This window comes from Symphalangus syndactylus, chromosome 20 (assembly GCF_028878055.3).
Source record: "Symphalangus syndactylus isolate Jambi chromosome 20, NHGRI_mSymSyn1-v2.1_pri, whole genome shotgun sequence".
Classification (NCBI taxonomy): Eukaryota; Metazoa; Chordata; class Mammalia; order Primates; family Hylobatidae; genus Symphalangus; species Symphalangus syndactylus.
Genome location: NC_072442.2, coordinates 68,179,745 through 68,194,654, shown reverse-complemented (window position 1 = coordinate 68,194,654; position 14,910 = coordinate 68,179,745). Strand labels below are relative to the sequence as shown.

The 14,910-nt window shown below is 57.1% G+C and overlaps 1 protein-coding gene across 7 annotated transcripts in view; it reads right to left on the bottom strand.

Moving 5' to 3' along the window:
* Positions 1-1,254: 1,254 nt before the first annotated feature.
* ABR (ABR activator of RhoGEF and GTPase) overlaps positions 1,255-14,910 on the bottom strand; it is a 223,552-nt gene continuing 209,896 nt past the window's right edge. For all 7 annotated transcript variants that reach the window (XM_055256611.2, XM_063629641.1, XM_055256615.2 and 4 more), the window contains 7 exons: positions 11,346-11,405; positions 10,930-11,039; positions 10,065-10,204; positions 8,938-9,072; positions 7,889-7,994; positions 4,835-4,982; positions 1,255-3,896 (listed from right to left, as the gene is read on the bottom strand). In XM_055256611.2, the coding sequence (XP_055112586.1) occupies positions 3,807-3,896; positions 4,835-4,982; positions 7,889-7,994; positions 8,938-9,072; positions 10,065-10,204; positions 10,930-11,039; positions 11,346-11,405 (789 nt within the window). In that variant the 3' untranslated portion in view covers positions 1,255-3,806. The remainder of the gene's footprint in view (positions 3,897-4,834; positions 4,983-7,888; positions 7,995-8,937; positions 9,073-10,064; positions 10,205-10,929; positions 11,040-11,345; positions 11,406-14,910) is intronic.

Sequence of the window (14,910 nt, the reverse complement as noted above, 5' to 3'; positions counted from 1 at the left end):
TTGGTGGGGGCCACACAATTCTGGACACTTTCAGCCAGTGGTAATGAGTCTCCTTTTTCCTATAATATGGTAATTCCTCTACCCTTTCTTTTTTTGCCTTCTTCCTCATCTGCCCTGTCTTCTGGCCCACACACTCTTAACCAGAGTTCAGACTCAGCTTACATGGCCTGGTGGCCCAAGTGTGTGTTTGTACATGAGTGATTGATGATGTCAAACCCAGCTGGTAACACCTTCCTTGGGCCATGTTTGCCATTTCCTTGGAATGAATGTGAGTTCCTGCTCAGGGCTCATGTCCTTTTACAGTGAATTCTGTATAACGCCCCTCCCAGTCTCCCAGCTAGGAGGCTTCATCACTGCTAGGCCAGTTGGAGCATTCCTTAGAGCTCAGAACAAATTGTTTCCTCTGCTGTCCCTAAAAACAGGACACCTACAAGCACTCTGAAGCAAGGGCAGACACTCCTACCTGGTACCTGTCAAAGTCCTAGGATGCCTGGGATCTTCCATCTTTCAGTCTAGCACGTGGGACCAAATACAAGACATGCTGCCCTCACAACGGCCTTGGAAAAGATGAGTGCCAGGGCTGTCAGTAGCCATCGGTTCAGTAAGCCAGGCATTGTCCACGCTGCCTATTCACTTGAGAGATGAATAGTTTCCTGTTTTCGATGGCTGGAGAGCCAGTATGAGCTCATAAACCCAACAGCAATTTTCAGAGACATCTGTTCCTGATCTTCAGAATAAACTCACTCAGTGTCCAGTTGCTTTGGCTGGTGGGAGCCGATATTCACGCCACTGGCTCTCAGAGGGAGGGTGGGCCCTCGGAGACCCAGCTTCTCTGACAAGCAGATTAGATCAAAAGGTTGCCTCAAAGATGTGCCACTTTGAAGGAACGCGTAGAGAAGCATTTACATAAAAGAAGACGTTTCCTCTTCAGTGGACAACATGCCACTTTGAAGGCACACTGATGGCCAGGTCCCGGGTGGGACATTGGTACTGTAGCAGCACATGGCAAAGGCGAGCCAGAAGCAGCCTGGATGCTGGCTGATCCGGAGGCCTTTGTGAAGAGCAAGGAGAGGGCTCGAGCCCACCTCCCCGCAGCTCTGCCCCAGCCCCTGTGGGCCACAGGGAGGCTCAAGGGGAGTGAACTAGGTGAACAGATTCCTGGAAACTCACATCTGGATGCAGCTGGAAGAGTTAAATATTTACACTGGTGGCTTCCCTGGACCACTGCGAACACAAACACCCACACCACAGGGCTGAGTTTTGTGCAAATGTTGGGGCTTTGCATTTTTTATTAACATTTTCCTCTCACGTGGTTTACATCAATTTATAATAATCTACATAAGTTGAAACAGAACGTAGACAAAAAAATATATCCTTACCAACTTATTAAAGTCCGATATTCATGAAGGGTCCCATCCTACCTGTGTATCAGCAGAAACTGGCAGCCATCAGCCATTGCCCAGCAAGGACAGGCAGACTTGGGGTTCCTTAGCCTGACTCCTGCCGGGCACAGCCCACCCTGTTGGGCGCAGTGACTGGAGGTTCCAGGCTGCACAGTCCCTGCTCACAGGAGAACCCTTAGCCTGACTCCTGCCGGGCGCAGTGACTGGAGGTTCCGGGCTGCACGGTCCCTGGCTCACAGGAGACCCCGCTGGGTGTTTCCTTGGTGCAGTTTAGTCCAGGTCTGGCACCTGACCCTCCCCGCTCTGGGGGTGGGATTTATAAATATGAGCCTTTGCCTTTCTCGGCCTTTGCAGCCTTCCTGTAGCCTGTTCTCAAGTTGCCTCAGCAAGCTTGGGGCTGTGGGGCTCCCTGAGGCTGAGACGCGAAGGTGCCCAGTCTGGGCCGTGACTCACTCTGCCCCTTCCTGTCCATCGCTTTGGAAGCAAGCAGGAGCCTTCTGTGTCACACACCAACACTCGGATGCCAGGCAGGGACCTCAGGAAGGGCCAGGCGCTGGATCTTTAGACTCAAGTTCACCGCCTGTCCCAGGGAGCAAGGGCTCCTTGCTAAGCTGCTCACAGGCAGCTGATGGTCAATACTCCCTTCCTCTTGGGCATGTCTTTCCTCCGTGCACAGAATATTTACCGTTCTGCCCAAGACAACGGAGTAAACAGGATCAAAAAGGGCTCTGCCTCTCACTGAGCAAGCGCTACAGCAAACCCTTCTTTAAGACTCAGCCCTGAGCACAAGCAATGGGAACTGAGCTCCCCAGTCCTGAGGGCCCAGAAATGACGCTCTGCCACATAGAAGAGCCAGGGAGCTGTAACTGGCTATAACTCAAGCCCCTGGAGCTGCGTCTGCTCTCCTAGGCTGATGATGGCCCGAGGCTGGCAGCCGCAGCTCGTGTGGGAAACGGTACGGTGGGAACACACCTCACTCCTTCCTAGTACTGGGCAATGCGTCTCCAAGTCGGGTCCCTACTCCCTGGTGGGTGCCTACAGCACCAACAAGGAGGCCCCAGCAGAACCCAGCCCCTAGAGGCGGCTGATTCCCCACTCTCCCCACAACTTCTGGAGTTCCCAGCGTTTACCCAAAAGGCTGCATCCAGAAGCTGGGGCGGCACCACAATGGCTGACCACCGTGGGCCTGTGCCTTTCCTTCCCAGGTCCTGGAGGACCCGTGGCAGTGCTTGGCTGTGGAGCATGTGTAAAATCTAAGGCAAGAGTACCACGAGGTCCTGCGGTGCCAGGGAGCTCCTGGCTGCAGCCTACCTGCCTGGACACCTGCTTCGGCCACATCAGTCACCCTCCAGGAAGCCTGGCCCCTCTTGAAAAGCCCCCACAACTCGCTCCTAAGAGCTGAGCTGCCCCACCCGCGACCCGGGACACCCAGTGCGGCATGTGCCTTCCTCCCCCGTTCAGCCCGTGGTGTTTCCTCAGCAGCCTGACTGCCTCCTCCCCCATTCTCTCCTGACCCTCTGGCTATCTCCATAGCAGGTCACTTGTGAGTCTTTACACTCAAAGGAAATAGAACAGCAGGGAAGGGAACTGAAAAGCAGTAGAAGAAACAGTCAGAGATGCCTCACTGATAGGCAGGAGGCCGAACAGGTAAACCCCAGAAGTGGAGATTCCCAAACGGAAAATTCCAGAAATGGGCGCTCCAGCTCTGTGCTAAGCTGGGGACGAGTGTGAATGTGTCTCCTTGTCCAACATTTGCACAGGCAGCAAGGCAAAGCAGGTGTGCTCCCAAAGGCGGAGTCGAGGAGGGGCCGGCAGCAGCAAACGGCAGCAGCAAACGGGCCGCCGCTGCCCCGGCAACCCAGGGCCTCTTCAGAGCTTTCAAGGTGATGGAGCGAAGACCGAGGGTGCACATGCATGCAGGCAGGCTGGGAAGGAAGGGCTGAGGGGAGGCTGTCAGGAGACCGCCATCTGGGAGCAGGGCCAAGAGAGAAGCTGGCAGCAGTTGCAGAGCGCAAAATAAAAGGCCTTGGGCTGGACCCAGGAGGGAAGAAAGTGCTGCAGGAAATGAAAGAACAAAGCGGGCTGTGTGTGCCCACGCCGGGCCGGTCACTACCTTTTCTGCATGACAAGCGCACATAAAACAATTCCCGAACAGCACGGAGCATCAGACACAACTAGAGGGATGGAGGGCAGAGGTGGGTGCGGTGGTGAGGCTGGGACTGGGCAGCCGGCTTTGTACAGGGTGGCACAGAAGATGTACGCATTCCAGTTCTTGGAAGCTGGCTTCCCTCGAGTCTGGAGTGCTGGGTTTGGGAGTTTTCTATTGCAGTCTTTCAAGTCTGAGTTGGACCCCGGGCTGGAGGGGCTGGCTCCACCACCCTCCCGCAGCCGCCCTGCCTCGGGCTACACGTCGGTGGAGAAGTACAGTGTGTTCCGCTTGAGTTCTGCGAAGGAAATGGGGGGGTGCTGCAGGTAGTAGAGGAGGACCTGGACCTGTGGGGAGACAGGAAGGTGGAGGCTGGGGCTCCCTGTCCTTGGCCTCGCTGTCAACGTGCGAGAATACATGGTCCTTGCTGGCTCCAGCCTGTGTTGCCCCTCCCACTCTCTAGACTGGCTCTGGCCACCTCCCCTTCCTGGGGAGCCCAGGTGTGTTTGCCTTTCTGCAGTCGTGGAAGGCGCTGCAGGGCAGAGGGTGGGGTGCCTGGGGCCACTTCCCCAACGTGGCCATAAGCTTCTGCTCTGTCCTGAGGCGGCCACAGTCTGGCCCCTGCTCTGGGTCTTGCAGGACTCCCAGGGAAGCAACCTCAGAGCTTCCACACGTGAGGACAAGGGCCCAGCATCTCCCCAGCCCTGGGGTTGCTTTCTGAGACCGAGGCCCTCCTGAGAATGCAGCCGGCATCTCTGGGCCCTGGTCTAGGCTCACACGTTTGTTTTGGCCTGGGAGGGGCAGAAGTGTCTGCAGTCCTGCCTCCCTGGTGACACCCCACATCCCATCAACCCAGCTTCCCACGAGGGAAGAGGCCTGGGGACTCTGAGCTGTTCTCTCTCCTCCTAAGGGGCTGGTCTCACCCTCTGCCAGCCGCGGGCCCGGGCAGTGCCAGGGTACCTGCGCCATGATGTCATGGGACCGTCACCCTCTGCCCGTCACGGGCCCTGGCGGTGCCAGGGTACCTGAACCATGACGTCATGGGACCGTCACCCTCTGCCCGTCACAGGCCCGGGCGGTGCCAGGGTACCTGAACTATGACATCATGGGACCGTCACCCTCCGCCAGCCACGGGCCCGGGTGGTGCTAGGGTACCTGCGCCATGACGTCATGGGACCGTCACCCTCTGCCCGTCACAGGCCCGGGCGGTGCCAGGGTACCTGCGCCATGACGTCATGGGACCGTCACCCTCCGCCAGCCACGGGCCCAGGTGGTGCTAGGGTACCTGCGCCATGACGTCATGGGACCAGATGTCCGCAGCGGAGGTGAGGTGTGCTTTGCTCTCCACTTCTGAGGGTCTCAGTAACGTGGGTCCAAACACGGTAGCCAGGTTGTGAAGTGACATTTTGTTGATGGGCTCCTTCTCGGCAACCCTAAAAAGGAGATGGAGAAGAAAGAAGCCCTTCCTCAGCAGCCACTCGGAGCTCCAGGACCCTTGGCCTTCGCTGTAGGAGCTCCTGAAGGACTCCTGGAAGGGGTCACCTCGTCTCCATCTCCTAGGAGTGGGGACCTCCCCCGGGGGAAGGGGACTTATCCAGGAGAGCAGGGCCCCAGCCATGTGCCAGCGTTCTGTGCTAACATCTCCAGCTGCTGGGTCCCCCTGAACTGATGGTGAACTGCCAGAGCCAGGGAGCCCACAGATGCCAACTCCAGCTCCCTTGCCTGAGAGCAAATGCTGTTCTAAAAACTTCCCCTGTAGCAACTCACACCCGCCACAGTCCTTTGAGGTAAATACGATTGTCGTCTCCCCCATTGTGTAGACGAAGAAACCAAAGTACAGAGGGGTTAAGTGACTTGCCCAAGGTCACACAGCTAACAAGTGGTAGAGCTGGGATTTGAACCCCGGTAGCTGCCTCCAGGACCTACCGCTCTGTTGCTTTCTCATGTGCTCAGTGGCCCAAAAGAAGAGTCGAGGTGGGTGGGGCAGAGGAGAAAGGTAGCAGGGCTTGGAGCCCAGCAGGAGTCGCTAGACCTGGGGCTCTGCCAGCTGTGCTGGGGCAGGAGCAACCCTACTTCCAGATGGGCCCGGGGACTGTGCCCCCATGCCTCTCCGGAAAGGTCGGCCTCGTGGGACCCAGGGCTGCCTCCTGTGCCTCTCCGTGGGCCTCATGGGACCCAGGGTTGTCCTCCCTCCAGATCCTCCCCTGCTTCTCTTACTCAACAGGCCAGATGCTCTGCGATGCTTCCCTGGGGTAACAGCAGGAGCTGCCATCAGGGCTGGTGTCCAGGCAGGCCCAGGGTCAGCAAACATATCAGACGGCCTCTGGTTCTCCTTCAGTCTCAAAAAATGTTTCTGGGCTGAGACCCACCCACCCTAAGCAGCGCCTCTCACCCTCTCAATACCATCATTCCCACCCTCCAGGCAGGAGCTGTGGCTGCGCCTGCTTTGGAAACAGGCAAACAAACACTGTGATGCCAACAGGCAGCTGTGCAGCGGGGCCAGCCCCTCACCACACACGCGCACACGGTCCAGCCAGGGGCCCAGATGTGGGAACAGACTGTGCCCAGTTCCCAGGGTGGAAGCCGAATGAATTTTCCCTTTCCACTCCTCCCCACAAGGCTTGCCAAACGCTTTCGGAATTGGTCGGGGCTCTGGTCCCGGCCAAACCAGAGGAAAAATGTTTCATGATGGGAAAAACAAGACACCAGCCCCGGGCGCGTCCAGGTCTCCGCTGGCTCCCTCGAGCCTGGCCTGGCTGAGCTGCGGCTGAGCTCAGGGAAGAGCTGTTCCACAGAGCGGTCTGAGGGGCTCCCGGGTCCTAGCGTGCAGGTGGGTTTAAGGGACACCCAGGGACTGCCTCCCCACGCCAGCCTGAGGCCCTCTGCAGGGCCACTGTCAGTTCTGAACTTGGCTACAGGTACAACCAACTTTAGCCACTCTTGGTTGGACCTGACTGGAAAGGGTGTGGGAAGGCAAGAAGGGTCTGAATTTAGGATCTGGAAGTTGAGGGCTCTAAGGACAGATCTGCTACTAACCCAAGCAAGTCTCCGCCTGGTGTGGGGGCTTAGTTTCCCTATGTCAAGTGAGGTGTGGGCCAAGACCAATGGGTTTCACCTTTTTTGACTGTGGCCCACGATACAACCCATGCCGTAACACAGTCCACATGTCTCTATGTAATTGAACGGCAGCACCTGCACCCAAGGCTTGCAATGTATCCTCCTGCTGTCCATTCCCACTGCTGTCCGTCCCCCACTGCCGCCCATCCCCCCACTGCCGTCCATTCCCACTGCTGTCCGTCCCCAACTGCCGCCCATCCCCCCACTGCCGTCCATTCCCACTGCTGTCCGTCCCCCACTGCCGTCCATCCCCCCACTGCCGTCCATTCCCACTGCTGTCCGTCCCCCACTGCCGCCCATCCCCCCACTGCCGTCCATTCCCACTGCTGTCCGTCCCCCACTGCCGTCCATCCCCCCACTGCCGTCCATTCCCACTGCTGTCCGTCCCCCACTGCCGTCCATCCCCCCACTGCCGTCCATTCCCACTGCTGTCCGTCCCCCACTGCCGTCCATCCCCCCACTGCTGTCCATTCCCACTGCTGTCCGTCCCCCACTGCCGCCCGTCCCCACTGCCGTCCATCCCTCCACTGCCGTCCGTCCCCCACTGCTGTCCATTCCCACTGCTGTCCATCCCCCACTGCTGTCCGTCCCCCACTGCTGTCCATCCCCCCACTGCCACCCATCCCCCCACTGCCGTCCATCCCCCACTGCTGCCCATCCCCCCACTGCTGTCCGTCCCCCACTGCCGTCCATCCCCCCACGCTGTCCACCCCCACTGCTGTCCGTCCCCCCACTGCTGTCTGTCCCCCCATTGCTGTCTGTCCCCCCACTGCTGTCCATCCCCCACTGCTGTCTGTCCCCCCACTGCTGTCCATCCCCCACTGCTGTCCATTCCCCACTGCATCTAGAAATGGCTACATTGGTTGAATGAACCACCAGTAGGTTGGGACTCACTGATTATAAAACCTGCCTACAGTCCTAATAGTATCTGTTCTCCATTTCATTTATAGAAGGCTGAATTGACTCAATGAACCACTGGTAGGTCGGGACCCATGATTATAAAACCTGCCTGTAGTCCTGGGCTCTCACCCTGCCATTCTGAGCATTCTGTGGTCAATATTTGAGGTTACTACTGGTTACGGGACCCAAATATTTCTCAAAACAGAAAAACATGAGTGCAAGAACTTGGAAAGTAAACTCTCACTCCCCACAGACAGCCCGACGGAGGCCAGCGCCCACCAGGACGGACTGAGGAGGTGGGGTCGGGGCCACTCCCCGTTACCTTTTCAAGTGTTCCAGCAGGAAGAGGAAGGTGATGAGGTTGGGGTCGGGCAGGGAGCGGAGCAGGTGCATCATGCAGTTTTCCTTGGCAGCAGGGTCCGACAGGGCTGTGGGAGAGAAGGGCCAGTGCGGCGTTCGGCTTCTGGGGCTCCCCACCAGAGCCCCTGTGGTCGTGAGGCTGTGGGCCCCTGCGGGAGAGCCCAGGCTTCCAGGCCTTTGGGGAGCAGACCCCACAGGGGAGGGCTTGGTGTCTGGGTGGGCTGTCAGCAGCTGCTTCCTCCAGGAGGTCCCACCATGACTGGTAACTCAGCCAGGAAGCCGGCTGGTGGGAGCAGACCCCCTTCCTGCAGCTGACCGCATGGGCCTTGGGCGCTGGGGCATCCCCTGTCTCATAAGAGGACACTCCCTGGTCTGTGTGGCTAAGGTTAAGCCAGTAGGGACATATCCTGCCAGTGGTGGATTCTCTTTCTCCACCCCCTCTGCTGCTGGAGCGTGGGTGCGAGCAGCCTTCCATGGAGGGCTGAGGCTCCGGTCTGCCCCAGGAGCAGAGAAGGCTGAAGGGATGCCTTGGGGCTGGGTTTGGCCCAGGTGGGTGGAGGCGGAAGGCCTGCTGGCCGGGGCCCTCAGCAGAGGTGATGGGATGGTGTGTGGTCTCGCTGGATGGCTCAGCACCACCCGTCTCGAGTGCCCTCTGGCTTGAACCAGCCTCCTCCTTGGCTCTGGGATGCTGGCTTCTGGCCACTCACCTCAGGGCAGTCTTCCCTGGATGCTCGAGCTTCCAAGCAAGAGGCCAACGTCCAAATAGGAAGCAGAAGGGGCTGCCCGTGGGGACGTCAGGGGCAAGAGGCAGGCGAGAAAGGGCCCAGTGTCTGCACCAGGTCCTAGCAGGCCACACCTCATCCTCGGGCCCCTCAGCCACAGGCCCCAGTGCACTGGGAAGGTCAGCCAGCAAAGGAAGCCACAGATAATTCTCCTGCTGGTTACTTCTCCGGGCAGGGAGTCCTGGCTCAGTCTGGCCCAGCCCAGCCCTAGGAGCCCTCAGGGCCTCACCGATGCCCTCCATGAAGGCTGGGTAGAGTCGGTCCGTGAGGAGCGGCTCGGGCAGTTCCCGGAAGTAAAGCTTGAGCGTCCCGGCGATGGCGTTGATGTCCATGTCACTCAGCATCAGCAGGATGTCCTTGTTATCTGCAGGGGTGGGGCCGAGGTCAGGCAGCCTTAGCCGGGCCGGCGGCCCTGTTCCACCCCCGACCCATCCTGACACAGCCCCCCCCACTCCATCTCTGGTTCTGGTCTCCCCTGGAGGAGCAGGACGTAGAGAGTGCCCACAAGTGTCTGTGACTCAGCTCTGTGGGTCGGGGTTGGGGGAACAGGGAGAGACAGCCTGGGGGCCGTCTGCTGTGGCTGCTCAGGAGAGGGTGTTTTGGGAGTGAAATCCATCACCCAGAGTTCAGAGCCACATTCACACCGTGTGGCCGGCAGCTTCCTTCCGACTGGAACCTCCCCATCGCTAAGCCCCTCTCTGGAAGGCATTGCACACTTTTCACACGTAAAAGCATGTTCCAACAAAGCCTCAGCTTCTAGGCTGCACAGAGGAGCCAACGCCAGCAAGTTCCCAGGCCCCACCCCGTCCTCCACTCCAGACTCCCCACAGATTCATCCCTGCCTGGCCAGTGCAGGTTTCTTGACAGTTGGGTGTGTGGCTGCTGCAGCCTGAGCCAGCAGGAGCAGGGAGGAGAAACCAGAAAGGTCAGGCCTCACCACGGTGGGCTGTACACAGAGGCAGCGCTGCCCCAGAGGGGACCTGGGGCCCTGGAGACAGCAGGTGCAGGCTCAAAGCTCTTTCCCTGCGGCTCACCAGGCACCCAGGAACTAGCAAGAAAGACTCTGGAGTCAGATCTGAGTTTAAGTCCAGAACCAAAACATACAAGTTGGGTCATCCTGGGCAAGCGACTTGGCCCTTCTGAGTTTCTGCAGTTCCTTACCTGCAGCAACGGACAAGAGATTCGAGGGGAGGGGATTACGTGAGAAAATGCAGAGAAAGCACTTGCCACCGGGACCCTTAAGCAGACCAAGGCTCCTCTTCAGGGAGGCTCCTGGTTCCCCTGAGCTCTCCTGTCCATCCCACCAGCCTGCTCAGACACAGCCACACCCGCCCTGGCTGGGCCTCCCAGACTCACTGGCATCGAAGACGGCCTTGAGCGCCTGGATGTCCGTGGCCACGCCCGATATCCGGTAGATGCCAACCTCCTCGATGCCCCTCTTCTCCACCTCCTCCACGCACTGCCGGACGATGTAGGGCACCTTGGAGCGCTCCCGCCTGGGGTGGGGCGTGAGGATGGGTGGAGGGCAGCCACCATGACAGCTCTCCCATAGCAACCCCTGCCCAGCACACCCACACCCTGGAGAGCTTCTAGCATTTGGGATGGAGAGCTGGGACGGGGGTGGGGGTGGGGCTGGGGGTGGGGGGGCAGGGCAGGAAAAGGGCAGAGAAAGAGGCCACCGCACCCCACCCCAGCCAGCCCACCCGAGGCCTGCCTGCGGAAGGGGCAGCGAAGGACGTGGGCAGGAGAAGCCTTGGGAACTTGGGAAGGTAAGGCCGAGACTCTAGGGAAAGAATGTCCCTCAGATTTAGACGCTTGTAGGAGGCCCGGCAGGCAGCCCACACGAGGAGGTGGGTCAGGACTGAGACAAGGGGCCGCGGTGGTGGTGAACTGGGGGACACGTGCCCTTCCCCGAGGGGCAGCCAGCCCCCGTTGGTGCCAAGCCCAAACGCAGGCCCCCAGCTGACAGAGCTTCCCGCTTATTACGAGGAGCAGATGATCTGGGATCTCACAGGAGACCTTCCAGCGTTTCAGTGCTTCTAAAGCGTCGTGTGAGCGCCTCTGCGGCCGCTCTGGCTCCACGCCGGCCGTCTGCCGCCGCCGAGCTGGGGGTGACTGATTAGGTGCCAGGATGGGCACAGGCGGGGAGGGCTGGGGGGCCCAGGCTGGCGGGGACCCGGGGCACTGACGCCAGGATTGGGAGACCGGAGGCAGCACCTACTTAGTCACCACGCTGATCTTCACACCGAAGACGCCGGTCTGCTTTTTGGACGGCGTCCTCTTCAGGCTCATATCTCGGCTGGTGAATTTCATGGAAAATTCCACTTTGATCTGGTTAGGGGGTGAGAAAGGTACAAGTTCCCCAGGGCGTGAGTGCCCGAGGGTGCCCCCAAAACACAGGGGTCCCCTCCCCAAGACTGCAAGCGAGGGCTGGCTCACACCTGGGGCTCCCTCAACACAACACCTGCAGGACAGCAGCGGGCAGGGTGTGGGCAGGAGGGGAGAGGGGGCTGGGCTGCGGGGAGGTCAAGGCAGCACAGCAGCCCCAGGAGCAGCCAGAGGGCTGGGCTGCCCACCTGCTGCACAGACATTCCACCTCCCGGCACACCCCGCTGATCGTTCCCATCCCCGGCTCACCCCATTCATCTCAATCACGTCCGTGTGCCAGTTCTTGGTCTCCACAGTTTGTGGGTCCAGCTGCAGAGAGAGAATGTGGGTGAGAGAGGTGCCAGCTCGGAGGCCAAGCCAGAGATCTCCCCGTGGGTCAGCACTGCTCAGAGCCAGCTACACAGTCAGGAAGGCGGAAGTGAGCAGCTGAGATAAGCTGATGTTTACCTGGAAATCAACCCTTCGGGGGGCCCTAGCCCCCAGGCCCCTGTGGCCACTGTGAGGAAGGCAGGGCACACTGTTACCCGCCGTGGGGGAGGCAGGGCACACTCTGTTACCCGCCGTGGGGGAGGCAGGGCACACTGTTACCCGCCGTGGGGGAGGCAGGGCATACTGTTACCTGCTGTGGGGGAGGCAGGGACACCCTGTTAGGCACTCCTGCCCGTGAGACCTTATTCACTCCTGGCTGCCAGCCCGGGACATGGGTATTATTACCCCATTTCACAGATGCAGAAACTGAGGCTCACAAAAGGTAAGCACCTGATTAGGAGGCGCTCAAGCCCATCAGGAGGGAACTGGCCCATCCACGTGGAGGTGTTGAAGAGTCAGGAGCCCACGCTCAGGAGGCTGCCTGGGTTTGAATCCCCGCAAGTTTTAAACTCACTAAGCCTCAGTTTTTCCATCTGCAGCAGAACCTGCCTCCCTGGGATTGCTGGGAAGATTCAGGGCGACAATTTGGGTCAAGCCGTTGGCTCCCAAATAAGCAAATCCTCCACAGGGGAAGTCCCCAGGCTCGGGCTGGAGCCCAGGGAGGTGGGGACCCCAGGGGAGGTCAGAGGCACCCCTCACACAGGACTGTTCCACGTTCTGTTTCTGTAACTCGGGGGCCTTCAAGCCCGTCTGCCTGTGCACCTGCGAACTAATTCTGAGCAACTATGCACTCCCTGGCACATTCTGAAGTCAACATATGAATATTTCCACGTTTAAATAGTTGCAAAGAGTATGATTTCCAGAACCATGTCAATATTGCCATCCTAAAATAAAAGTGTGACATCATTCCTTCTCATGGATTCAGTCGGATCTAAATACCCCAGCGACGTGATACCCACGCTCATCCATTTAAAAACTACACGAGGCCGGGCGCAGTGGCTCACGCCTGTCATCCCAGCACTTTGGGAGGCTGAGGCGGGCAGATCACGAGGTCAGGAGATCGAGACCATCCTGGCTAACATGGTGAAACCCTGTCTCTACTAAAAATACAAAAAATTAGCCAGGCGTGGTGGCGGGTGCCTGTGGTCCCAGCTACTCCGGAGGCTGAGGCAGGAGAATGGCGTGAACCCGGGAGGCGGAGCTTGCAGTGAGCGGAGATGGTGCCACTGCACTCCAGCCTGGGCGACAGAGAGAGACTCTGTCTCGAAGAGCAGAGAAAACATCTAAACAATGTTGAAAAAGAACACAGCTATAGGGCTAATGTTACCCAATTTCAGGGCTTATATAAAACTCTCAAAATTCAATATTAAGAAAATAGGCCGGGCATGGTGGCTCACACCTGTAATCCCAGCACTTTGGGAGTCCGAGGCGGGCGGATCATGAGGTCAGGAGATCGAGACCATCCTGGCTAACACAGTGAAACTCCGTCTCTACTAAAAAAAAAAAAAAAATACAAAAAATTAGCCGGGCGTGGTGGCGGGCGCCTGTAGTCCCAGCTGCTGGGGAGGCTGAGGCAGGAGAATGGCGTGAACCCGGGAGGTGGAGGTTGCAGTGAGCAGAGATCACACCACTGCACTCCAGCCTGGGTGACAGAGCCAGACTCCTCAAAAAAAAAAAAAAAAAAAAAAAAAAAAAAAAAACTACACAAACAAGCTCTTCTTTCCCTCACAGAGCTCCTGGATGTTCTCTCCTTGAATTTGTTTCTATTCCATTTCTCCTAAAGAATGTTGTCCTAGTTTATATTTTTATATTTTCAAGTCCTTTATTCACCGTTATATTTTGCTTCCACAAAAAAATCTGTATACATTGAAAACAAAAATTTCCAGAGACCACAAGGCTCCAAATATTCAAAATATATTCAGGATTAGTTAGTACCATGATTGGCAGTACACAATCAAAAAGACAGCCAGGCACGGTGGCTCACGCCTGTAATCCCAGCACTTTGGGAGGATGAGGCTGGTGGATCACCTGAGATCAGGAGTTCGAGACCAGCCTGGCTAACATGGCAAAACCCCATCTCTGCTAAAAGTACAAAAATGAGCCGGGTATGGTGCCAGGCACTGTAGTCCAAGCTACTACTTGGGAGGCTGAGATGGGAGAATCGCTTGAACCCGGGAGGTGGAGGTTGCAGTGAGCCAAGATTACACCACTGCATTCCAGCCTGGTCAACAGAGTGAGACCGTGTCTCAAAAAAAAAAAAAAAAAAAAAAAAAAGTAAGCTGACACATTATACATTTATTTATTTATTTATTTATTTGAGACAGAGTTTCGCTCTTATTGCCCAGGCTGGAGTGCAGTGGTGCAGTCTTGGCTCACAGCAGCCTCCGCCTCCTGGGTTCAAGCGATTCTCCTGCCTCAGCCTCCCGAGTAGCTGGAATTACAGGCACACACCACCACACCCAGCTAATTTTTTGTATTTTTAGTAGAAACGGGGTTTCTCCATGTTGGTCAGGCTGATCTCGAACTCCCGACCTCAGGTGATCCACTCACCTCGGCCTCCCAAAGTGCTGGGATTATAGGAGTGAGCCACCGCACCCAGCCTCATTATACATTTTAATAAATATTAAGTAGCAGAGTAACTTTTTGGTGGAATTCTCTTTCAATGAGATGGGCGGAACATTTTTTGTTTTAGTTCACGTATCTATATGATATTATTTTTTGCTAGAGTGAAACGAGGTTCAGCATCAATTCTGTTCATGTTTCTGGTTTTGTTGTAAAAGATGTGCAGGTGCGGTGGCTCCCAGCCACAGGATCACTTGAGCCCAGGAGTTTGAGACTAGCCTGGGCAACGTAGGACCACGTCTCTAAAATGAACAAAAAAGATGTGAACAATGAAACATTTTGTTCACATAAAGAAGTAGATGAGGCAGAAAAGAGTTTTATTACAGCCATTCTTTAACCTCTCTCCATGCTATCCACCTTAAATCGCATCTATACCTATTACTGAAAATTACTTGAAATGATCTCTCAGTTGAAATTTGAGTTTTGTGGAAGGCAAAGAACTGGATCCCACCTGACTTTTGAAAGGTCCTAAGCAGCCACTAGAGTCTTTTACTTTCTGAACACCGACCCCAGCGTTTCTTTTTTTTTTTTTTTTTTTTGAGACGGAGTCTCACTCTGTCGCCCAGGCTGGAGTGCAGTGGTGCAGTCTCGGCTCACTGCAAGCTCCACCTCTTGGGTTCAAGCGATTCTCCTGCCTCAGCCTCCCGAGTAGCTGGGATTACAGGCGCCCGCCACTACACCCAGCTAATCTTTTATTTGTAGTGGAGATGGGGTTTCACCATGTTGACCAGACTGGTCTCGAGCTCCTGACCTCAGGCGATCTGCCCACCTCAGCCTCCCAACGTGCTGGGATGTCAGGTGTGACCCACCGTGCCTGGCCCCT